The sequence below is a fragment of the Capricornis sumatraensis genome, chromosome 10, assembly GCF_032405125.1.
Source record: "Capricornis sumatraensis isolate serow.1 chromosome 10, serow.2, whole genome shotgun sequence".
Classification (NCBI taxonomy): Eukaryota; Metazoa; Chordata; class Mammalia; order Artiodactyla; family Bovidae; genus Capricornis; species Capricornis sumatraensis.
The window spans coordinates 98,077,262-98,101,735 of record NC_091078.1 but is presented as its reverse complement, the minus strand read 5'-3'; the positions used below and the strand labels follow the sequence as shown (position 1 = coordinate 98,101,735).

The following is a 24,474-nucleotide window of genomic DNA, read 5'->3' as shown; positions in this document are numbered from 1 at the left end:
TTCAGGGCAACTCACCCCACCCACCCCACAGGCAGAGTCACTCATCCCCAAGCTGGCTGGGCCTCAGGGCCCCATCTTCCAGCCCAGATTCCTCAGGAGGCTGCTGAAGTACAGTCCACCAGGCCTCCTCACCCCGAAACACTCACACTGGGTACCTCTAGGACAGAACCGTGTTTCCCTTCAGATGGGGTACCCCCCAGCACAGAGCGGAGCCTCCCCTCAGATTTCCTCTAGAACAGGGGAAGCCTCTTCCCACAGGCTGGGGAAGCTTTTCCACCCCATGCCAGGGCTGTGCTTACCCCTCAGACTGGACTCCCCCAGGACAGGGCTGTGTTCATCTTTTAAGTGGTTCACACCACGCCCCGCCCCCAACAGACCAGCCACCCCCCAAAACAAGGTTGTGCTCGCCCCTCAGACTTGTTACCAGCGTCCCTTTAGATGAACCCCCCAAATGCTTTGAGCTTTTCCTTTGGACTAAGTGTCCCCGAGACACGCCGGGTAACCCCTCAGGTTGGTATCCCCCTACAGGGCCATGCTCCCTCATATCCCCTTGAACGCCTCCTGCCCAAGCCTGACCCTCCTTCCGCAGTACTTGCGCACCCAGGACAAGGCCAGGCCTCCTCCTCTAGCCTGGGCACCATGCTCCTCCCCGACCGGACGGCCAGGATAGAGCTGGACTTCTGACATCAGTCTGTGCTTCTAGCCTGGACCTGGAGTTCCCGGGCCAGGGCTGGCCTCCCCACTCAGCGGGGCCCTGAGCCCCGCCTGGGCCGTCCAGGTGTTGGCAGAGGGAGTGGGAGCCCTCAGAGGGCCTGGCGGGCGGTCAGGACCCTGTTTGCCTTGAACAGGGGCTGGAGCCAGGTGGTCATTTCTCCCTTCAAGGCCGCTAGCCCGGCCAAGCCGCAGGGAACACGTAAACAGTAGCCGAGCCGGGCAGCAGGCGGGCAGGGCGGAGCACGCCAGGAGACCCTGACTCGTCAGGTCTCCTCGGCCGCGGTGTCTGGGCACCGCGTGGACTCCGACTGGGGCCAGTAATAGATGGGCTGCAGCTCCCACCTGTCTCGGGTTTGCACAGGCCCTGCCCTCTCTGGCCTTGTCTGCCTCCAGCCCAGGCTGAGAGGGGGACCTCTGAAGACGCAAGAGGAATGCGACCCCCGGGGGCTCCTGAAACACAGGCTAGGCTGAAAGGGGAAGCTGGGTGAGTCCCAGTTCAGAGTAGTTCCCAGCTCAGAGCAGGTCTGGAGAGTTCGGGGGTATCAAAGACAGGCCTCTAACGATCCTCACAGGCACGCCTATGGAGAAGAAATGACTGAACGGGGCGCATACGTGAGCCCGGAGTGAGCAAGCTTTCATTGTCTACTCCCACTAGTTAGACTGGGGTGGTGGTAAGGGAGAAGACAGAATGAGGAGAACAGAGACGCAGTTCCCTGGAAGATGAAAAGCACAGGACCCAGCCCGGAGGTCTGAGGAGAGCCTTGATCTGACGGCGTGCAAGGGGGATGTGGGCTTCCCTGGAGGACTAAGGGGGTGTGGCCATGCGTTGAGGGCAAGTGAGGAGACCGGACCCTGCCTGGGGATTCTGAGGGGGCACAATTCTGCTGTGGGGAGGCCCTAAGAGGCCTGACCTTTGCTCAGAGGGTATGTTGGGCCTGACCCCTAAGCCTGAGGAATCTGAGGGAACACAGTTTGCTCTGAGGGCGGGTGAGGAGACATTGGACATCCTGAGGGGTTCTGAGGAAGACTGAGAAATGATAGCTGCACTGTGTGGGCTACAGAGACACAATCTTTCCCTGAGGGCACCTGAGGGGATATGGGCCTTCCGTGGGTGTCTGCCCCGAGGGGGAGTGAGGGCACAACGCCTGCCCTGAGGAGACAGAGCCTTTCACCTTTGTCAGGTGTCCGAGGGCATCTGAGGGGACACTGGGCCTCCTGAGGGAGCGTGAGGGGACCCAGCCCTGATCTGAGAGTGAATGAGGAGATGAGACTGGTCCTGCGTGGTCTAAAGACACACAATCCTTCTGAGGGCACATGAGGGGACATGGACCTTCCGTGGGAGTCTGAGAGGAGATAGCCCTGTTCTGAGTGTGCGTGAGGGGACATGACAGCTGGGGAGAGAAACACAGTGGGCACAGCCCTGCACTGAGGGCTCCTGAGGAGCATGGACCTCCTGAGGCGGTCTGAGGAGACACAGCCCAGCTGTGGCTGTGGGCAAGGCGGGGGGTGGGGGGCATGGGCCCGCTCTCAGGGGTTCTGATAGGGTCCTGGCTCTGCCTTCATTTTCAGATGTGAGGTCTGGCTGTGGGGACCTGGTCAGAGGGTGCTTGTGAGGTGGCTCTCATCGCCACGAAGGCTAGGTGGGTTGTGTTCAGCTGTATCCCTGTTGTCTCCTCAGCCAACTCCAGAATGATTCTGGCGTGAGGCTCCCATGGTCAACTGAAACAAGCCTTGCCTGGGGCAGAGGGGCTGGGACTCCAGACACAGGCTGGGGTCTGGGCCATGGCTGGCTCCCGGTGTTTGCCGTGTGATCCAGGACAAGCTGCCTGCCCTCTCTGAGCCTCAGCCGCACTTCTGAGACCAGACTCCCATCTAGGTCTCTTGACCTGCGTGGTCTCAATACCCCTCTTGGGTCCCCAGGCTGGGTTTTAGCTTCCTGTACCAGGACTTTTTCTTGGGCAACTAGGAGCCCTCAGCACAGAAGACTAAGGACACCTCCCAGTGACAGGCTCCCTCCTTCTTCGGCATCCTGGTCATGCAGGCAGTGGGGGCCAAGGGGATGGGTGCAAGTTCTGTGCAGCTTCTCCCCATCCAAAGGCTGGGGGTCAGGAAAGGGGCCAGGGGCTGGGGGGCAGAAAACAGAGGCCTAAAACCATCCTTCTGGGCCTCCACCTGCCATCTGCCAGTGAAGGGCGGGGGTGGGGGTGGGGGAGGCGGGGCCCTTCGTGTGCTTGCATTAATTATGCTCCTCCACACCTGCAGCATCCATTTTAGGAAAGAGCAGAGCGGCGAGCTTCAATTCCCCCAAATGACCCCTGCCTGGAAGGCCTGGTGGGTCCATGGCCAGCAGCTCTGGTGGGGGTCTCAGCTGATGAGCAGCCCCATGAGGCTCCTGTTGGCCTTGCTTCCCAGCGGTGAGGAGGAAGGGGGCGAGGCCAGGCTGGGAGGACGGGTTCGGGGCACGGTGCGCTGGGCTTGTGGCCGCTGCAAGCTCCCTTCTCAGAGCTTCAGTGCCTGTGGCTCCAGACTCCCAGGGCCTGGCGCATGAGGCCAACCACCTGCTCCTCTCCCCTCCCCACACTGCGCTCTCCAGCCAGCCCTCCTGGGGGCCTCTGCCCTGGCACCCTGTCCCTGCTGCAGCATACATGAGTCAGGGGACAGCCTTGGTGTGAACCGCGCCCTGGCCCTGCACAGAGGCTGCACTGTCAGGATACCTGCTCCCACAGGCTCACCCCCACCAGGAGACAAGAGAGACGTGCTGTGGGTCTGTTGTTACGTATGTTTGAGTGTATGTGCCTGTGTGTTTGTGTTGTGTCTATGTGCTTAATTGTATTTGTGCATGTCTTTGTCTACGTGTGTTTGTATGCATCTAGTCACGTGTGTCTGTTGTGTCTATTTGTACTGAGTTTGCAGTTCTATTTGTACAGCTGTGTGCTGTAGATGTGCTCGTTTGTATATGTATGTGTCCGTTCGCATGTGTGCATTTTCATGTGTCTACGTGTATGCAACTGTATCGTGTGTGCACCAGTGTGTCTATTTGTATTTATCGGTATGTATGTATGTATATATATGTGTGTCTATCTGTGTGTGTGTGTCTGTGTGGACCCGTGGTCTGAGAATGCCGCCTGTGGGTGGAATTTGGCCCAGAGATGTGTTTGGTTTGGCCCACAGAGTATTTTCGGCATCTCGAGCCAACATTTAAAAATCAGGATATTTCACATAAAAATTCAGCTTTTCAATTTCTCTTAAAAATTCAGAAGCCCTGGCAGCCTTGGGCCTGTGTTCCCATGAGGCCACTCTCCTCCGGAGCTGCACGGGAGCTGCCTCGTCCTCCCACCCTCCACAGCCTCACCACTTGTCTTGCCCACCAGCACCTTGAGGATGACTGACTTGTGATCCCAGAGTGTTGTGGTCACAACTAAGTAGAAGCCTGCCTGTCAGGGAATGTGTGCATGAGTGTGTCTGTGTGTTTGGGGGGAGGGGGGTGAGTTTGCATGTGTGTATGTAGGGGTGTGTGTATGTGTGTATAAATCCATTCTGCAATGGGGTGTGTTCATGTGTGCATAGGAGGCCAATCTGTGTGACTGGGCTGAGTGCATGTACAAATGAGTCCGTGTGTGTATTAGGCAAAGCTGAGTGTGTGTGGGACATGGGTGTGCTTGCATGTTTGTGAGGCATCTGTGCATGTAGGAGTTTAGGTGTGTGAATACATGGGTGTGCAGGCACCCACACTGGGTGCGTGGCCATATTCGTGCCATGTGGGATGTGTGGGCCACCGTGGTCTGAGCACGCTCCGCATAGGAGCTTCTTCCGCCCTCTGAGGGGGAATCGGATTCCGCCCTTCTGGCTGGGCGGCCTTGTGGGATTTATTTCTGTCTCAGTGCCGACCGGAGGCCTGAGTAATGGGAACATTTAAAGAAAACCGGTAAATACATAAAGAAAGGGCAGGCTGGCCGGGAAATAGGCTGGACACCCCTGCCCAGCCCACAGCTGCCAGAGGCCCTGAGGCCAGGCCGGAGGCAGGGAGGCAGGCAGCCCAGGGACCCAGTGTGCACACCCACTCTGCGCTATGGATGCCCACTTGCCTCAGATCGAGGCATCTTAGAAGCCTGGCTTTGAGGAACAGACTTTCAGGACAGGCCCCGGGGCTAAGGGGACCTGAGTCTCCAGGTGGGGCCCCTTCCCCAGCCAGGCTACAGACATCCCTGGGTGTCCTGTCCACACACCTCACACATGTGCAGAGCCTCCCTCGGGAGGGATGAGACAGGGTTGGCACCCCCCTCAGGGCTGGGAGGGCACTCCATACCCTCCACTTGGAGCCCCCACACCCTGAAAGTGTCTGGGACCTGGGGAAGGCTGGCATGGGGGTGCGAGTGGAAGGTACTGTTGCTCCCCAGGACACGGCCACCACTATTCTGGGTTTCGGCTTGATGGAGCCCCACTCTCGGGATCACCTCTGATGCCAGCCCCTTAAATGACACAGGCCCCAAGGGAAAAGACAGGGGTGCTTCCTCTGGTGGGGTGAGGTTTGTTAACAGAAGACCCACTTCAGCAGCGGGAAAAGCAGGCTGTGCTGACCCACACCCAGCAGGGGCCCTCGGTCGGTGTCCTCTGCTGCCCCCCAGCGGCCATGTGAGGACAGTGCGGGGAAATGAAGACTACAGGTTGACTTCATAAACGTCTCTTGGCTGAATAGAATCGCCCGGCCCTCGGGGTCCTAACCACTCACTAAGGCTCACTGTGATGCCTAGTCAGATGGTCTGGGGAAAGGAAAGTCTTTTAGACTGGTCTGACGGAAGGGATATGGCTCCTGGCACAGACCCCAAGACCACGTGGAAGGTCAGCTCCCGGATAGTAGGGCCAACGTCAGGTTCACAGCCCCTGGAACAGTGTTCAGCACAAGGCTGTTGTTTAGTCGCTCAGTCATGTCCGGCTCTTTTGCAACCCCATGGACCGTACATAGCCTGCCAGGCTCCTCTGTCCATGAGATTTCCTAGGCAAGAATACTGGAATGGGTTGCTATTTCCTACTCCAGGGGATCTTCCTGACCCAGGGATTGAACCCATGTTGCCTACATTGGCAGGTGAAGTCTTCACCACTGAGCTACCAGGGAAGACGTCGGCACAAGGCAGATAGTCAGGCAACAGGATGAATTAATGCCTGAATCCCCAGCTCCTGGAGGAGTGCTGCAGCAGGCCCCAGCTGCAGCTCAGAGTCCCAAGGAGGGGCCCCTGAAGGGGAGCGGGGGTCTCACACAGTGGAGCCCAGAGGTGGGGAGCAGCAGCGTGGAACCCCAACAGGGGACTTGACCTGGAGGATGCCAGGGGCTTTAGGATGCACAGGCAGAGTCCAAGGGACTCAATTTGCCCAAACTGGCCAATTTCACACACTTGACCTGCAGCCCACTAGGCGGGACAGAACTTTCCCTCATAACTTTGGAGGCTGTGCCTCTCTCTGACCCAGAGTCCGCCGTTCCTCATGTGGTACCGGCCCTGTACCAGCCAGGATGTCCACCTGGCCTCTAGGGTCCTGTTCCTGCAATCCCAGGTGTGACTTCCTCCCAGCCCTTGTGCTGTCCTCCCCCTTCTCCCCCCATCACCCAGAGGCACCCAGCCTGAGTTTCCGGGCCAGCAGGCCCTGTGCTCCTGTCCATTGCTTGGCAAAGGAGCATCCATGCTGTTGCAGGACATTTCAGGCCTGATACCTGTCCTGAGATGACCCAGAGGTCAGATATCCGTGAGGATTTTAAGCAGGAGGAGGGGCGTGGAGCATTGGGAGGTCAGTTGGGGACGTCCCAGAGGAGTGCCTGGCAGGCTGGGTAGCAGTGGGCACACCAGGGGTTCATCCAAAGAGCTGGGCACTGCCACTCGGCCCATTTCTTCTGCCCGATAAGAGGAGGTGCTGGGGCCTGAGAGCTCCCACCTTTCCCTCCAATCGAGAGTTATTATTCTAGACATGAGTCCTTTGTCAGATACGGGGTTTGCAAATATTATCTCAGTAGCTTTTCTCTTAATCCTCTTAACAGGGTCTTTGTTGGAGCAAAAGTCAAATTTGCTTTTTCCTTTATGAATTATGCTTTCTCACGTCTGAAGCCTCTGTTCGCCAAGCTCTAGGTCCTAAAGGTTTCCTCCTATGATCCACTTTAACTTTTGTAATAAGGTTTGAAGTTTAGGGTTCCTTTCTGAGGGGTCTATGGATGGATTCCCAATCAGTCCAGCACCATCTGCTGAAGACTATCCTTCCTTCATTGAGTACCTTTGCCAAAAATTAGTTGGCTGTACCTGTGTGGAGCTACTTCTGAGTTCTCTGTACCCTTCCATTGATCTATGTGCCTATCTTTCCACCAATACCACTATCTTGATTACCATAGTTGTACAGTAAGTCTTTAAATGGGTAGATTGGCTCCTCCTGCTTTATGAAAGTGCAAGTGTTAGTTGCTCATTCATGTTAGACTCTGCGACCCCATGGACTGTAGCCCGCCAGGCTCCTCTGTCCATGGGATTTCCCAGGCAAGAATATTGGAGTGGGTTGCCATTCCCCTCTCCAGGGGATCTTCTCCACCCAGGGATCGAACCCAGGTCTCCTGGATTGCAAGGAGACTCTTTACCGTCTGAGTCACTAGGGGCTTCATTCATCTAGTTGAAAATTGTTTAAGCTGTTCAAGTTCTTGTAACTTTCCTGATACACTTTAGAAATATTCTTGTCCATATATAAAGATCTTACTGAAATTTTGATGTGAATTGCATTAAACCTGTATATCAATTCTCCAGTAAAATCACCTGGGCTTAGAGAGTTCTTTTTCAAGAGGTCTCAAATTATTAACTATTAATTCAATATCCTTAATAGTTACAGAGCTATGCAAATTATCTTCTCATCTGGGGTGAGCTGTGGCAGTCTGTGCTTTTCAACTGGTCCATTGAATCAACCTGTCAAATTTATGTGGGTAGTTATTTACAGTATCGCTTTATTGTCCTTTTGATGTCCATGGGGTCTACAATGATTGCCTTAATTCATTTCCTAATATTCCTAATGTATGTCTCCTCTTTGTCGGTCTTTCTTTAGTCGATTACTGACTTTTGCGCGGTTTACCAGTTTCTTTGCTCACCACTTCTTCCTGCATCCTGTGGCAGGCACTGCTGGCTGCCTTTCCAGCACTCTTTCTGCCCTTCTTCCTTTCTCATGGAACCTCAACATCAATCATGGTGGCAATGTGCCCAGCTTAAAATACCCTTCCTCCCACATGTCTGAAGTTAGGACTGAATTTGACACAGTGATGGCTGATCAGACGTGAAGGCAAGCATGGGGGACTGGGCTTGAAGCCATGGTTTCTTCAGCTGGTTTGCCCTTTATCCTCTCTCCCCGCCACCTGGAGCTTGAACCTGGAGGGAGGTGGGGGAGGCTCCTAGGGGAGCTAAGGATGGCAGCCGGGGGCCCAGAAGGAACTCATGTCCTTGGTGGTCTCAAGGAGTCACTAGATGTAACACAAGAACAACAAACCTCTCCTTAAGATCTGTAGGTGCACCTATCAAACGGCATCCTGATTCCCGTGTCTCTCCCTGCCCCCACCCGGCTCCTGCTATGGAGTGTCCTCTCAGCAAATTTCATGCACAGTAAAACAGTGTCATGAGCCTGAAAACATCTGTCTTGCCCTTATTATTTATAAGGGAGCACTATGACATAATTGACATTTATGTTTCCTTGGCACTTAGGAAGATTTTTGTTTCCATTTCTCCTACTGATGAAAGCGGAGCTCATCCATCGGTAGGCAATCTTTCTGTGTTTCCTTTTGCTCCTGTGGCTTGTAGGATTTTCCTCTTTACCCATCTTGACCACTGTAGTGAAAATGCAGGTGCAGCATCACTTCAGCTACCCGAGTCCCTTCACTTTCAGTCTGTCTCCTTGAAAGACTGGGTTTAGGTTTCTTTTTAAACAGCATCAGACCGGGTTGTTTTTTGTTTTTTTTTAAAAGCAGTAAGGTACATTAATAGTAATATATGACATATTTGGATTTATTTGCCTCTTCTTTTTCTCTCTGCCGTCTTTTGGCTAATTTTTCTCATTCTATTTTTTTCTCAGTTTCCTTGGAAGGAAGCACATTCTATGTTTATTTTTAGGGTTATTCTAGAAATGTCAGCCTTCCCGTGTACTAGAGTCTTTTCTCTCTTCCTGGTTGAGTTTGGTTGATGGCTAGAATTCCAGTCACCTCTCACTTCGGGACATACACACCATGGTAGTTATGTATTCTAAGTAGGTCTTTTTTTAAACTTCACAACACCTATTTGTTTTATAAGGTCAGTGCCTACTTAAATGTATATTTTCATTCTCTTAGTTTCTCCTTATATCTCAGATATTCCACCTGGAATTGTGGCCCTTCAGTCTGAAGACATGCATTTAAAAAAAATGGATCTTCAGCTTTACAGTCTGAAGACATTCATTTAAAAAAAAAAAAACAGCTTTATTGAGATATAATACATACCTCATACAATTCACCCATTTAAAGGTACAATACAAAGGCTTGTAGCATATTCACAGACTCGTACAACCACCACCACAGTCCCTTTCAGAATATTTTCATTACCTCAAAACAGATTTTTAGTCTGCTGGTGACAAAAATATCTGGTTTTGTCTAAAAATATTTTGTACTTGTCAGGCATGTTCTTGTCAGGTATAGAATTTTCAACAATTACCTTTGTCTGTTAACACTAATATTAAAAGGTACCATTCCAGTTAACGCTGGCTGTGGCTGAGATATCTGCTGTGGGCTTGGTCTTTGCAAGATGACATAATCTCTAATTTCAAGATTGTTTCTTGGTCTTTTTATCCTGACAGTTTATTACCCTGTGTCCAGGTATGTGTTGGTTTTAAAATACACCCTCAAATTCTTAAAGATTCCACCTTGAGGTGTAATCTACATCTTCTCCCTCTGAGTGTGGGCTGGATGGAGTGACTTGTTTCTAACAAACAGGCTGTGGAGGAATATCACTTCCGAGACTTGGTCACAACTCCCCCGGCTTTCACTTTTGGATCACTCATTCTGCGTGCACGATGCTTCTCTAAGCCCTGCTTATTTCTCTCTCTCTGCCACCTTTTGGATCTTCAGCTTTAATTCTGATTCATTAATCCCTTCTTCAACTATAAGTTATCGTTCAACTCATTCAGTGAGTTGCTTATTTTAATAAACATTCTTTATTTTCAAGATTCCTCATCAGTTGTTTCTTATGACAAATCCCTGTGCTTGAGCTGTGAGGTGGGGGTTAGTCCCTCTTTGATCTCTCTGGTGGTGAAACAGATGCTCATTTCAAAGCCTGTGAGGACATTACTGTTTTACTTTCTTCCAGCAGAAGTTCTCCCACTTGTTGCGTTGCTGGCCATTCTTTATGGCATTGACTGGATTTTCTCACGCATTTTATCATTTCTGAGTACCCCTCATGGGTACAGTCTCTGCTTCTCCTTCTCCCTCCCTACAGGGTGCCAAGCGGGGGCCTACTTGAGGTGTCTGAATCCTACACTGCCACAGACAAACACCCTGCTTCCAACTGCAATCCCAGGAGGTGTGAGCATCTTTTCATCCTTTATGCCCAGGAAGGGAAACAGCTCTAGACCTCTGGCTATGCAGAGGGAGCCTGGCTCCAGCCCTGACACCTGGGGGCACGTCTGATCCCCGTCCCTTGTGAGGGGAATCAGTCCTGGCCTTGTCAGCCACCACTTTGGCCCTTACCTACAGCTGCGACTTTCTGCTCCTTTCCTAAGAATTGCCTTCTTAGGGGAGTTGCATCACTGTGCGTTCAAGCATCTGCTTTACTGTACGAGTGTGGCAGTCTGTGCGCGTGCTCATTGCCCTCCATTGCCTGACTCCTCAGCACCCTCCACCGGAGCCAGGCCACTGTGTCCCTGGAAACTAGCACAGAGGGAGCAATACACTGGGATGTGACCCATGACTGGGGCAGGGGGCTCAAGGGGAAATCCAGAAGGAAACTCAGGATCCTGGAGGAGACGAAACTAAACGGTCACAGGGACCTCGAGTCAGCGTTGTGGTCAGCCGGTCATTCTGGACAGTAAGCTCCACAGGGGAGGCTCATGGTCCTAAAGCCAGGACCCTGGGGGCCCAGGGTCCAAGGCCAATCCCAACATCCAGGCTATAATATCCCAGTGGTGAGCAGAATGGGCCACCCTTCCCCATGCAGGGGCCCTGTCCCAGGAAGCCAGAGTCCAGCTCTGACGCGTGAAGGGGGATGAGGGCTTTCTGGGGCTGAGCAGATGTGAATAAATGGTGCCAGGGCCTCGAATCTGTGGCAACCCAGAGCTGAGGCTTGCCAGGATGCAGCGCATCCCTGTCAGGGGCCCAGTCTCTTCTCTCTCTCACTGTCAGGGGGTCTACAGAGGACCACAGCGAGAACCTCTCCATGGTGTCCCACAGATTACCGTGAGGGCCACAGCTGTCCCCCGAGGACTTTGAGATGATGACTGCTAACCAAGGATGGGGCCAGGACCTAGATGTCCGAAGGTCAGGCCTGGCCCTCCCCACCCCTCCAACCTCAACACACTCAGCCCAATACAGGGCTTCCTCATAGTAAGCATCACCTCTGCAGCTGCCCTCTTGGGGCCCAAACGCAAAACATCCCCAGTATTCAGACGGTTTTCTGCCACACACAGGGGTCAGCGTGTTTCTATTTCCAGATAGAAAAAGAAGTTCAAAACACAGAACAAGCACAGACACAGCACGGACACAGGGCTGTCGCAGCCTCTCCCCAACTCAGCGTGGAGGGGCCCTTCAGGAGACAAGGAGCTGGTCTCCCCGCAGTGGGACGGGTGGGGTTCAGACTGTGAGGCAGGGAGTCAGCTCTGAAGGCAAACTGGAGGTGGTGGCAAGTCCAGGCTCTACCCTGGCCCAAGAGCATCCTCCTGGAAGACAGGCCTGGTAGCGGGTGCGGGGACAGGGCACAGCTCAGTCGGAGTCACAGGCCTCTGGCTCGGTGGCGGCGGTGGTGGCCACTGCAGAAGCCAGGTTCTCCTCCTGGCCCTTCAGCCTCTCGCCTGCATGGGGGCAGACGGGAGGAGTGGAGCGGGGCCACGCGCCTGCGCCACCGCCCGGAGGGCAGGGGGCCCCGCCGTGCCAGGCCCCACACTTACGGATCAGTTCAGCGATGGCCCTCTGGGTCCGCTTCTCCAGCTTCTCCAGTTTCTTGGCTACGTCTCTCTTGAGGTCCCTGGAGCAGGGAGGCGGGAGGAGGCAGAGGCTGAAGGCTGGCCGGTGTGGCCCTGGGGCTCCCTCACCTCCGACAGCCCCTCTGGCATCAGGAACCACAGAGGTGTGCCCGAGGTCAGGGTGCTCCTCTCTCTCCCTTTCTGTATCCCCCCAAACCCAGCAGCAGCCACCCTTCACAGCCCCAGGGAGGCAGGGGCTAGCACCACGGCCTGCCCAACCCAGGGGGCCGAGCCGAGGCGTGCGGGCCTGATGGCTCCCAGAGCTCCCTCCCCATCTGCTCCCCTTGGTCACCACCAGGGAGTGACGCGCCCCGGCCCGCTGGGGGTCCTGCTCCTCCTCTGGCCCAGTTCCCCTCACCCCCAGGAACTTCCCCAAGTGCACACACAGCCTCTTCCCCCTGGTTCGGGGTTTCCAAGGACACGCGCCCCATCCTTTGTCTCATCTAATTAGAGCACCTTCAGCTGGTGCCCACTTGACACAGAACTGCACGCGGGAAGGGTGGGGGACTGGTGCCTCTGGCCCAAGGTGAACACCTGGCCCTCTCTCACCCTCTGTCTCAGCCCAGTCACAGGGGCGCCAGGACAGTGAAGATTCCCATTTCAGAGAAGAGGGAACCAGGATCGAAGGGGGACAGGCTAGCTGGTGTCGGAAGCGGAGCAGAAGCCTACACCTGCCCTTCCCCCCATCTTGCCTCCACCCTACGGCTCCCTGAGGATAAAGGTCAGCCTTGGTCAGATGGAGCTCTCTGAGGCGCAGTGGGCCCTCATCCTTTCGGAAGGGACGTTTTGGCGGGGACTGCTGAACCCCCTCTGCCCGAGCCCCTTCCCACCCTCAGGTGTCATGCCCCGCCACGTCCCTCATTCTCCACTTACATCCTTCTCAGCACATACGTCAGACCATAATTATACCCCACGGCTGTCTGTCTCCACCGCCTGCCTCCTGCTGCGAGCCCATGCCGGGCACCAACAACATCCAGTCAGTCTGCACTGGTCCTACACGGGCAACACTCACCAATCTGGCTTCCGGGGTGCGAGGTTGGCCAGGTCCTGGGAGGGGGCAGACACATGTCAGCGCTGGAGGGGCTCAGGAGAAGATGGGGGACAGAAGTAGGAAAGGGGGTGCAAAGGGGGGAGGGAGGAGAGGGCTGAGGGGAAGCAGGGAAGTAGAAAGGGAAGAAAGAAGTGAGGAGAAGGAAGGGTGAGTGAGGAGAGCAGGTGGGGAGGAGAAAAGGACCCGCGGAAGCAGCAGAGGACAGGGGCACTCACCACTTCCTCGATGACCGGCTCTGGCTTGGCGGCCTCCAGCTGCTCCTTCACCTTCTCTTCCACTAGAGGGCGCAAGACACCAACGGATGCCGGTCGGAAACCAGCCACCACTCCCCGATGTGGCAAACGGAAGCAGCCCGTCCCCAGGAGGGTCTGCGCTTTCTTGCCCCTGCCTCTCCCCTCACCCCCTAACTCCCTAGAGGCAAAGACCTTGCCAAGGCAGCTCTGGAGGATTAGATTTGTGCTCTCAGGGCCCAAGGAGATGGGGAAGCAGACTGCGGGGTGCCGGGGGTGGGGGTGGGGGTGGTGTGGCTGAATAGCTAACAGTTTATTCTTTTATAGGATAAATGCACTTAATTATTAAAACTGAAAACCAAAGAATAAAAACCAAGGCAGAGTCGGGGATCTGCATCATAAGACGTGCCCAGCACCCCCCACGTGGATGGCTGTGGACAGGCCGCAGCTGGCCAGATGATCCCCATCCAGGGGGTACTGGGCCAGGCCCCTCAGCCCACCAGTGAGGACACCTCTCCCCACTGTCTGTGCCCCAGCACTACCACTCCCAGAGCTGGGCGGGTGTCTGCCTGCCCATTGCTCTCCAGAAACCTGGACGGTCAGCCCCTCTTCAGGGTCTTTCTGACCCTCCAAGGGCCCACAGGACCCATCCTCCTGTTCCTGCTGTCCAAGGGCCCAGGGCCATGTCCACCTCCCAACTCAGACAGTCCTCTGAGGGACCTTCCCTTGCAGTCCCTGGAAGGCCTGCAAGGCAGGGTGTGAGCAGGACGAAGCAGGCGTGACAGGCCACTTCAGTGCCCTGACCGCTTCTATTCGTCCATCCACCGTGAGATGGTGACGGAGGGTCGTGGAGGCCCAGCTTCCAGCCCGGGCACTGCCACTTATTCTCCAGGAGAGGGTGATGCCTGCCAAGGAGCAGGCGGTTGACAGGGCCACAGAGCCCACCTACCTGCAACTGGCTTGGCCTGGGGCACCCTCCTCTTCTTCAGGTCCTCATCCTCTGGGACGTAGTTCCGCAGCCTGAGTTCCCTAAAGGGCAGCGAGGACAAGCAGAGAGGAAGTAAAGTGCGTGCGGGACACAGTCTCGTTCATCTCTTACACTTGCAGGCTGGCATGAGAGGAAGACACAGGAGCTGGTCACTTCCCGACTTTGCTCTCTCTGCAGATGACCTGGGACAGGCAGACAGCACGGGGATAGAGGCATCTCTGAGCCTCAGCCCCTCATCTTCCCGTTAGCAGCCAGGCTGCGTGCTCTCCCAAAGCCCCACCTGCACTGGAGGTTCTCGAACAGACCTGGGGCCAGGGGCACGCGGAGGGCACTCCCTTTGTCTCTCTGGCACTCTTCCACTTGACAGCTGTGGGAGCTGAGGGTCAGAGAGTTTGCGCCAGTCTTAGAGGGTCACACAGCAGTGGCTGCAGCATGAGACGAGGCAAGCTACGACCGCGAGCGAGGACCAGAGCTCTCGGGCTGAGTTACTCCTAGAAGAGAAACCAGCGCTCACCCGCTGGTTCCCCAAGCCCGCCTCCCACTCACAGCCTTCGTGCCCCGGAGCCTCAGACACATGTGGCGAGGGTCTGGTGTGCTGGGAGTGGCCAGCCAAGGTTGAGGGAATGGCAGTGCGCGAGGGCAGGAAAGCCACGATCCTCCTGGGCAGCCGTTAAGTTCACACACCTCGCTCCTGCAAGAGGGCTTGAAAATCGAGCAGGGCCGGCCCCACGGCCTCTATGAAGGGGGAGCAGCCACGAGGAGCCAGAACCGCACACTGGGATTGGTCGCCCATTGCGGTTGGTTGTTTCCCTCGCATCTTCTCAGGCAGGGCGCACTGTACGAAGTGCTCCCTGGAGGCCTCCCTGGCTCAGCAGCTCATCAAATACCAAGCTCCACACACAGCAGCCCGCACACGGGCCGGGCCCTTGGCTAACTCCACAGGGCAGCAAAGAGAGAGAGGTCCTGGGAGCTGCTGCTTAATAAAAGCAAGACAGAGATACTGGGACAGACCCGCCACGCCCTGCGGGAGGCAGAAGTGCCCCCCACCCGCCAGCCTGTCAGCCAGATGGGACTAGATGTGGGTCCTTCTTCCCCATGAGCTCTTCTGAGCACTCTCTGCACTGCTGGCCCCTCGGAAGTCCTGGGAACATTTCCCCAACAGGAGGCTTCCTGCAGTCTCTCATCTAGGGGACCCTGTGTCCGTGCCAGGGAAATGTGGCTGATTTCTCCAGCTGCGGCACAGGCAAGCTCAAGTGAAGGAGTCCAGAAGGTGTGTGTGGCTACACAAGTCAGCAAGGGGCATGGTCTCAACTCGGGGCTTTTGTGAGTCTCACCCGCCCTCTGCCAGGGCCCCATGGCCTGCAGTCCTGGGGCTTGGCTAAACCCCCATGTCCTGGGGCCGTACCAGCCAAGCTGGTGTGGAAGAAGCCTGCTGCCCACTCCCAGGGTCTGCCTTCTCTGTGAAGCAGGGACACCGCCCTGAATCCCATCCCCTAACGCCTGCCTCAGGCCGGGAGGTAAATGCCAGGTCCCTGAAGCACGCGGGGAAAGTGGGGCAGGATCGCTAACGCTGACTTTCATTTATAACAGGGTGGGGAGAAAAGCGGAAGAGAAACTGGGTGTGGGAAGAAACCTGCAGGGATTAGTGAGAATAAGAAACACCCGCCACTCTCAGAAACCGGCTCTGGGGCCAGGGTCCTGAGAGGAGGGTAGAGGAGAATCCTGCGGGAGCTGAGCCCCTGAGATCACAGCAGCCACATCCCAGCACCCCGTGGTGCCCAGGCTTCAGAAGGCTGGCTGGCATGAGGGGGACACAGCAGGGCACGGGGGAGGGGGGGCAGCGGCATCAGCTGGTGGGTTAGCTGCTCAGCGACTACTGCCCCAAGCAGCCGCGCCGCCCACCGTTGCCTATCCTCCCCTAGAGCTGAGCACTGGTCACACGGTCAAGAACACCCGGGTCCCAGTCTCTGTGGGACTACCCCATCCTGAGGTCCGATTTCCACACTTGTAAACAAGGAGGCCTGCTGGGTGTGTCCAGCTCTGTGGAGCGCGGTTCAAGCCCTGATTCACTCAGCTGAGAGCTAATGAGGAGACTGACCCACACTGATGTCCAATTAACTGCTCCTCCCGCCCCACCCTGATTACTGCCAAATGGCGAAAGTCTCTGGACAGACTTCATGGGGCACTTGGTGCTGCTCTAGGGTCTAGCCTTTCTAACAAAGGACCAAGGTTGAATTTCCTCCTTCTGCAACTTAAATTTAAAAAAAGGAGGCAGGGGCAGAATTCACTCTTCTGGAGGCCACTAGGGCCACACACTGGTTCTGCTGCTCCAATTTTATGCTTTTAGAAATTTTTTGTCACCCCCATTTTGGAATGAAGTAGCTGCTCAGGGGAGGGGGTGAAAAGAGTTCCATTCTGCCAACACTGTGAAAGTGAAAGAGTGAAAGCCACTTAGTTGTGTCCGACTCCTTGCGACCCCAAGAACTGTAGCCCACCAGGCTTCTCTGTCCATAGGATTTTCCAGAGAATGCTGAGGGTAGCTGTTCCCTTCTTTGGGAGATCTTCCCAACCCAGGGATCGAACCCGAGTCTCCCTCATTGTAGGCAAATTCTTTACCATCTTTACCAGCCACCACCCTGGGCCCAAATCCCAGCTCTGATGCTTCTGAGACAGGACGGGAAGGCTCATGCTTTCACTGGCCTCCGTGTGAAAATCAAGGATTGCGTTTCTCTTGAGGCTGCAGACGATACAGACTGTGGACATCAACCCTGAACAGAGTGGTGCTCTGCAGAGCAGGGGTCAGATCTCACAGGAGTGTCCCACTGCTGCCCTGGAAGCCCCCTCCCAAACCCTGAGTGCTCTCTGCCTGTTAGGATGGCACGAAGGCAGACTGTCCCGAAGGCAGATGGGAAGGAACAGCCCAGCAGACACATGCAGCCGACAGAGGCTTCTCGCAATACTGCCCACGCAGGTGGCAAGTGGCCCACAGCGTGGCAGGGATGTGCCTGTCACACACCAAGTGGCAGGGCGGGCCAGCCAGAGGACAGCCTCCTACGTGCCTCCCTAGCGAGTCCTGGAGCAGGAGTGACGCAACTCAGGGGCTGTGGGTGGGGGCCGCTCTCATCCCACTGCCACGTTGCTCCCTGTCTGCTGAATCAAGCTCGCGTCACCGGTCTGTGAGACGCCCTGGTGCACAGCCACCATCCTGGGGACCCAACTGGCAGACAGGAGAAGGCCTGGCACTGACCAGCCTAAAGGGCTCGGGCACTGGGCCAGAGCTGGGCGGGGCCTCAGCTGGGGTGGGACCTCTCCACACGGGAGTTGCAGAACCGGTTTTCCATCCCCAAGAAGGAAGGTGAGTGGCCTACTTCCTTCTGCGGTACATGACACTCACCGAGGGTGAACCGCCGTCCCTGAGTGGTAACTGCTCTGGCTGGGTGCTGACCACGATCTTAAGCCAGGGGCTGTGGGGGCTGAGGGTTTGGGGCTGGCTTGTTCAGACACTTAACAGGACACGCTCCCCTGCCCCATGCCCAGTGGAGTGTGCAACGCCACTCGTTTCCTCCCACCTGGCTGGGTGGCCATGACTGTCAGGCACAAGCCCTACCCTCGACATACCTCCACGGCACACACCAGCGGACTTGGCATCAGGAGGAAGTGACTGAGGGCTTATGAAAAACACAAGCAACTGACATGAGTGTCCCTTTCTGTGGCCAGGTCTCCAGGGCTGTGGGGTCACCTCTTCTCTAGGCGGCAAGCAGGGGGGCTGTGTTAGAGATGAGCCACGAGGGGAGGGCTGGGAGAGGAAAGACCCAGCCCAGAGGAGAAGCGGGGGTCCTCTTGGGGGTGGGAACATGTCTTTCCTTCACACAGTGCCTGGTTGGCCTTTGGGGAACTGACTCTCACTAAATGGGGATTTGGTTGTAGGGGAATGGGGCAGGATTTATCCTGAAGAGAGTAAGAAAAAAAAAATGTTTTTAAGGTATTCTGAGCTATAGATTCCATGTAATACAAATTGAAACTCTAGCAAACTTTTTATTTATATTAGTTTATCATTATTTTTAATAAGTAGACAACAATAGACACATACGCTTAGGTGATGACGACCTGAAATTTCAAGAGAAACTGACATGAGACAGTGTGCCCCTCCCACCCTCTCTGAAATACCCACAGATGGGCCACTAAGGACTGGGCTAAGATAACAGGGAGGGTGCCACATCCAGAAAGCCCCCTCTTCCTCTCCCACTTTCCACAGCACGTCACTGTCCCCCTCTGTCACCTTCAGCAAGCTTTTAAAATAGATATTAACAAGCTGACTCTAAAATTTATAAGGAAAGCCATAGGAACTAAAACAGCCATGATTCCTAAAAGGTCTCCGTGGACAGATGGGCCAGAGGACGGGCAGAGAGCAAGGTGGGTGATTCCCCAGCAAGGCTGGTGAGGGGCGAGGCACCGGGGTGCCTGCCTCCAGTCCTGCTGGGCCTGCCCATTTCCTCAGCCGCCACCCCTGACCCTGCACTGTGTCTGGGTAGACGACCGAATCTGAGAAATGACTCAGGCTCCCGGCAGCAATCAAAACCCTGAGGACAAGCCCGGAGGAAACCAAAGGGTCTCTCAGCAGTTACCACAGAAAGGAGAAAACTGCAGGCACCCACCGCCAAGCCCCTGAGCCTGTGGTCACTTGGCAAATAAAAAGCAACAACCTGGCCTTTGTCTCTGTCACCAGCGCAGGCTGCACAACGTGCTGGGGGCGCTGAGCCCCAACGAGAAACCACAGAGCCCAGAGCTGGGGTGACCAGGGTCCCTGCACCAGCATGGAGCATCACCAGCCTCCTCAGCACAGGGCCGTCGCCATCTCTGAAAACAAGGGAGGTGGCGAGACCCCAGGGCCTCCGTGAGGACGGTGTGAACACACTTTGCAAACTGTGAAGTCACACACGTGCAGACACACATGCGCCCCTGTGGGCTTGAAAAGGCCCCATCTCGTCCGAGATCGGAGCCTGAACACAAAGGCGCAGACGAGGCGCCGGCCTCCAGAGGAGGGTTCCACTCACCCTGGAGGAGGAGGCCAGGGCAGGCTGCGGCGTCGGGAAGTCGCCGGCCCAGCTTCCTCTGGGGGGCACCCTTCCAAAGCACAGCTCACTGGGATAAGCTTTCTCAGGGCCTCAGCAGCCAGTCCCGGGGACTTCCCTGGTGGTCCAGTGGCAGAGGCTCCGCACTCCCAGTGCAGGAGGCCCGGGGTTCAATCCCTGATCATGGAGCTCCAGATCCCATATACTGCAAGTAGGACCTAGTGCAGCCCAATAAACACACATTAAGGAAAAAGAAAAGCTCCAGTCCTCACGGGGAGCAGGAGCCCAGGCTGACGGCTGGAGCAGAGCCTGACACACCAGGGAGGGTCTGGACCTGATTCTGGGGTTGCTGCAGAACCATGCCACCCCAAGTATTTCAGAAGAGAGTGAGGAGACATAATGTGAGGGGTCTGGTGGCTAAAAAAATGGCCGGTGGCTGAGAGTCAGATAGCCAGTGAGGGCAAGGGTGCAGAAAAGGTTCCAACAGTAAGACTGTCCTGTCTGAACAAGGTGGCCATGGGGTGGAGAGGCAGCCACAGGACAGATGTGGACAGGACGATGCTGGGACGACGCGGAAACCGACAGGTACGGGAAGAGAGCTGAGTGCGAGGTGTTACCTGTGCTTCTCGCCTTCCTCCTCCCCTTCTCTGAGCTGCTTGGTGTTTGGCTCCCCGTCTTCCTTGTCCTGAAAAGGAAGGGAGAGAAACCACTGCTCAGATGAACACCCCTCCTTCCAGTCCACACTGCCCAGGCAGCTAACGGAGAATAGGACGGCCTGGCGAGGACCAGCCTGGGGTTCCGCCAAGCACACGCCTGGTGTAGCTGACAGGCACGTTGCTGGAGCCGCCCTTCCAGCCCTCGGCTCCCCCAGCAGAATTTAAAGCCCCTGACCCCAGCCCAGGCCCAGACCTGGGGAGCCCTCAGAGTGCATGTGCAGGAAGAGCTGGAAGGTCGTGGGTGCTGAGAGTTGACGCTGGTCAGGGTCGAGGAGGGCCCATGCTGGCAGGCCACCAGCCACCCTCATGGGTCTGGATGGAGCCACCCTCAGGAGTTGGAAGGGACAGAGCGAAGACGAGTCACCGGGAGCTTTTGTCCCGCCTCCTGAAACAAAAGCTCAGGCCTCCTGAAACCCCTCCAGGCCAGAGGCTTCTCCAGAGATACCTATTTGGCTCGTTGAAGAAGTATCACTCAAGTTAGGACCAGGCTTGTACAAGTTCATTCTTGCAATGTATTAAGTGGGGCAGAGGGCAGGGGAATTGGTTTCAACTTTCCACGGGAACAATTTCTTCTAAATCTGGTTCTATAAAAAAAAAAACACATGTATTTATTTGGCTGTGACGAGTCTTAGTGGCAGCACACGGGATCTTCCATCTTCGCCATGGCATGCAGTGTGAACTCTTGGTTGCAGCAGGTAGGATCTAGTTCTCTGATCAGGGGTTGAACCTGGCCCCCTGCCATGGGAGCGTGGAGTCTCAACCACAGGACCACCAGGGAAATCCCTAACTCTGGTTCTTTTATCTTCCTTGGCACGCCTGGACTTCCTTCCCCTACACCAACATCCTCCCCAGCCCCTCTGCAGGTCTAGAGAAGCCACGTTCATCTCAACCCTGACAGAGTACGCTTGCTCTCCAGGTATGCCGAGGGCATGGCAGAAAGTCACCCCATGCTGTTTCCACTCCTTCCTTACCACAAAACCACGGCAGCTGGATCAGACCTGCCTGCAGACAAGTGAACACGGAGCATGCTCTCACATACGCAGGCCCCCGTCCCCAGGGCCTGTCCTGAGAGGCCCTGGGACACAGCCCTGTGTGGGGTCTCCCTGCACGCCAGGGCTGGCCCTCCAGAGGGAGTCCCTGTGCCCCTGATTACCAGCCATGACCTGCCTTTGACTCGCTGGAGCATGTTCCGAGGAGACAACTGGAAGCCCCTGCCATGGGGAACCTGCTGCCAGGGAGATAAGAACATATAAAGTCTAAGTAAAATAGCTGCTTGTGTCACCTCTCCTAGAGGTTTGTTTATGCCACTGACAACGGCCTCCCTGAAGGCGGCACTCACATTATGAGTCACTTCCTGCCAGTGTTTGTCGTGGAGACCCTGGGAGCCACCAGACTGTGCCACCAACCCCAGCTGGGAGCTCTGGCCCAGAGAAAGGTTTCTGCGATGTGAACAGGGCAAGATGCTGACCTGGCTCTCAATCCGGGTGGCCCAGTCTCCTGGGAGGAGGCGGCAGGAATGAATGACAGCGGCTACCTGAGTGAGGTCAACACGGGCCTGTGGGGTGGGTGGGTGGGGGGCTTCCTGGCTTCCTACTGAGGCGTGAGCAGAATGCAGGTGTCATAGGATGGGGAGATAGGAGCAGGAAGGGCGTTCCCAGAGGGGAGTAAGCTTGAGCAAAGAGCGGGTGTGGTCTGAAGAATACACAGGTGGCTGGAGCACAGACACACAGGTAAGGTTGTCAAGGCAGGCGGGCGGTCACACAGGGCTCTGGCCAGGGTTCTTAGGCAACGGGAGCCAGAGGAGACTCGGGGGCAGGGAACTACAGGCGGAAGGACCACAGGCCTTTCCCAGAAGCCTGCTGACGAGGCTGGGCAGGGAGGCACAGAGGCAGAAGCAGATTTGGTGATGGCCAAAGAGATGGGAGAGCAGAGGATACACTCTTAACTAAAACAGAAGTCAGGGTTCCCCATGTGGCTTCCCGCCTGCGGACACCCCTTCCTGACAAATGCTAGTGATTACACAAGCCAGCGGAGCCTGGCGGCCTACAGCCCAAAGGGCTGCAAGGAGTCGGACATGACTGAAAGAGACTCAGAACACACACGCACAGAAGCCGAAGCCAGGACGTTCAAACTCCTTCCTGGTTGCCAGCCAATGGACTCCCAGATGGCCGGGGGTCCTGCCTCAGGGGAAGGAGGTGATGGACACAAACACCCGGCAGCAAGGACAGAGGAGAGAACAGCAAAGGCCTAGCCTTCCCCTCAAGGGGGCTGGCGGGCAAGACCCAGCAAGGCTTCTCTCCCCGTGGGCTCTGCTAACCTGGGCCAGCTCGGGGCAGAGGGTGGGGGGGGACAGCCTTTGGGAGTGAGTCCTTTGCAAACCCCATGCCCATTTCCCAGACCCTGAGCAAGAACAAACTCAGCGGCGTGTCTGTCACCCCCCCCCCCCCCCGGGGTCCTGGAGACACTCGAGTGTCTCGGCAAAGGCCAAGTTACTCATTAATAAGTGAGAAAACACCCAACGATCTAAATGACATTTACAGAAAATGCCGCACAGTCTGGCGGGCGGCTGCGGCAGTGGCGTAGGCTGCAGAGGTCGAGGAAGCCCCCTGTAGTCGGGAGAGCAGGGTCTGTGTGAGAGCAGGGGCTCAGGAACGACACCCATGTGTGTTGGGGGGGTGGGAGCAGGTGAACGAGTGAGCAGGCCACGCAAAGGTGTGCTGCAGTTGCCCGTGCAAAGGCAATTCGGGTAGCGCATGGCTTGGGGAGGCCCTGGCCTGGCTCACAGGCAGCGCTCACACTGCTAGGCAAGGGGACAGGAGGCACTGGCCAGCCTCATGGTCCACCCAGCCTGAGACTCTTTAAGACCCTCAGATCTGAAGGACTCACAGGACCGCCGCCTTTTAAGCCCTCAATTCAACCCATGGGGGAAGCTGACAAATGGCCCTTATGGAAAGGAAAGACTGGCTTGGGGTCACAGAACGTGTCAGCACTGGCTGTGGGTCTGGATTGAGGTCTTCCTGAACCCAGCCCTGCATTCCTGCCAAGGAGATGGGAGAGGCACTTAAGTTTCTAAAAACAGCTCTGGCCTCGGTCACTTCTGCCATGCTCCCACCGCAGATCAGATCTGGACATGTGAGATCAGACCAGTCATAGCCAGCTGGGCTGACGTCTCCGCCCTGGAAGACACCTAAGCGTGTGCAGGCAGATGGCCCGGGGTGCATGGTGTCCCAGGGGATCTGGAGACTCCTCACCAGCCCCCAGACCCTTAAATCCAACTTACTGCCTAGCCCCTCCGATGCATACCTTCCCCAAACCCCCACCCTTTCCCCTCCTTCCAACCCCATGTTCTACCCCGCACCCATGGTCCCCACCACAGCCAAGCCCACAGCTACTCCCCCTCCGCTCTGGAGAACACCGCGGCCTGCTGCATTCTCGCCTTGTCTTTTAATCCCCCTCCCCTACCTCTCTCTGCACCTTGTCCATCCACATGGATGGAGCGTGTGCTCTTCTCAAAGCTCTCATTGGTCCCCACACCCTCTGGACAAGCTCTGGACTACAGCATCCCCCTCGCAGCCTCCCCAGGCCCAGCCCACTCCCCGTAGCCCGTCCGCATTGGCCTCGTCCACACACTGGACCCTTTGTCTCAAGTCCTGTCCATTCTGATAACCCCAAAGAAGGCCCACCCTTTGGCCAGTCTAGACGCCAGCTCAAAGGCCACCTTCCAAAGGCCGCCTTCGGAGGTGACTGGGCTCTGCCACTCCTCTGGGCCCAGGACACAGGCCTGCGATCATTCCTACTCATCATCAGCCCCCTTCCTCAAGTGCCTCTCGCTGGGGGGGTATCTCCTGGACTCCCTCCAGGTATAGCCTAGAGCCAGGACTAGATCACCTTCATGAACTCTTTGCCAACTACACCAACTCTTCAACTCTCCTCACCAACTCCAGAAGAGCCAAATTCTTACAACACTGGTGGCTGCAGGGCAGGGAAGTCCTGGCCTGGACCGGGGTCCTCCCCACAGGCCACCTGTCCGCTCCTGGAGGTGCCCCACATTTCTGACCCCAGCCCAGGTTTCCACACGAGAGCCCCAGCCCTGTTCTCACCCTCCTCAGAGCCCCCAGGAGGAAGGCACCGCGGAGGCAGGACTTCAGGGGTTCTCAAAAACAGCCCTACCCCAAACAGAGCCTGACTAACCTGTTTCATAACGCTTGAAATCCTTTCTCCAGGAACAACACTTTTATAAATAAAATTAGTGTTGTGCAAGATTGGTGTTATTTCTCCTTCACACATATGATAAGAATTCATCTTGGCCTGAAGTTTTCCTTTGTGAGGTTTTAGGTAGAGGCTCATTTGATTTCCTCTTTCTTCTTGAGTCAATCTTATTATATAGTGTCTATCAAGAAAATTTCCATTTATACTGAAATTACTGGCAAAGTCATTTATAATATCTTCTTCTTATCCTTTTAATGTCTGCAGAATCTGTGGTGATATCCACTGATAC

General features: G+C 55.9%; 1 protein-coding gene across 1 annotated transcript in view; it reads right to left on the bottom strand.

Moving 5' to 3' along the window:
- Window positions 1-11,180: 11,180 nt before the first annotated feature.
- Window positions 11,181-24,474, bottom strand: part of CCDC12 (coiled-coil domain containing 12) — a 40,354-nt gene continuing 27,060 nt past the window's right edge. The window contains exons 2-7 of the mRNA XM_068981935.1: window positions 19,878-19,945; window positions 14,150-14,229; window positions 13,186-13,247; window positions 12,932-12,966; window positions 11,845-11,921; window positions 11,181-11,748 (exon numbers count right to left, since the gene is read on the bottom strand). Of these exons, the coding sequence (XP_068838036.1) occupies window positions 11,660-11,748; window positions 11,845-11,921; window positions 12,932-12,966; window positions 13,186-13,247; window positions 14,150-14,229; window positions 19,878-19,945 (411 nt within the window). The 3' untranslated portion in view covers window positions 11,181-11,659. The remainder of the gene's footprint in view (window positions 11,749-11,844; window positions 11,922-12,931; window positions 12,967-13,185; window positions 13,248-14,149; window positions 14,230-19,877; window positions 19,946-24,474) is intronic.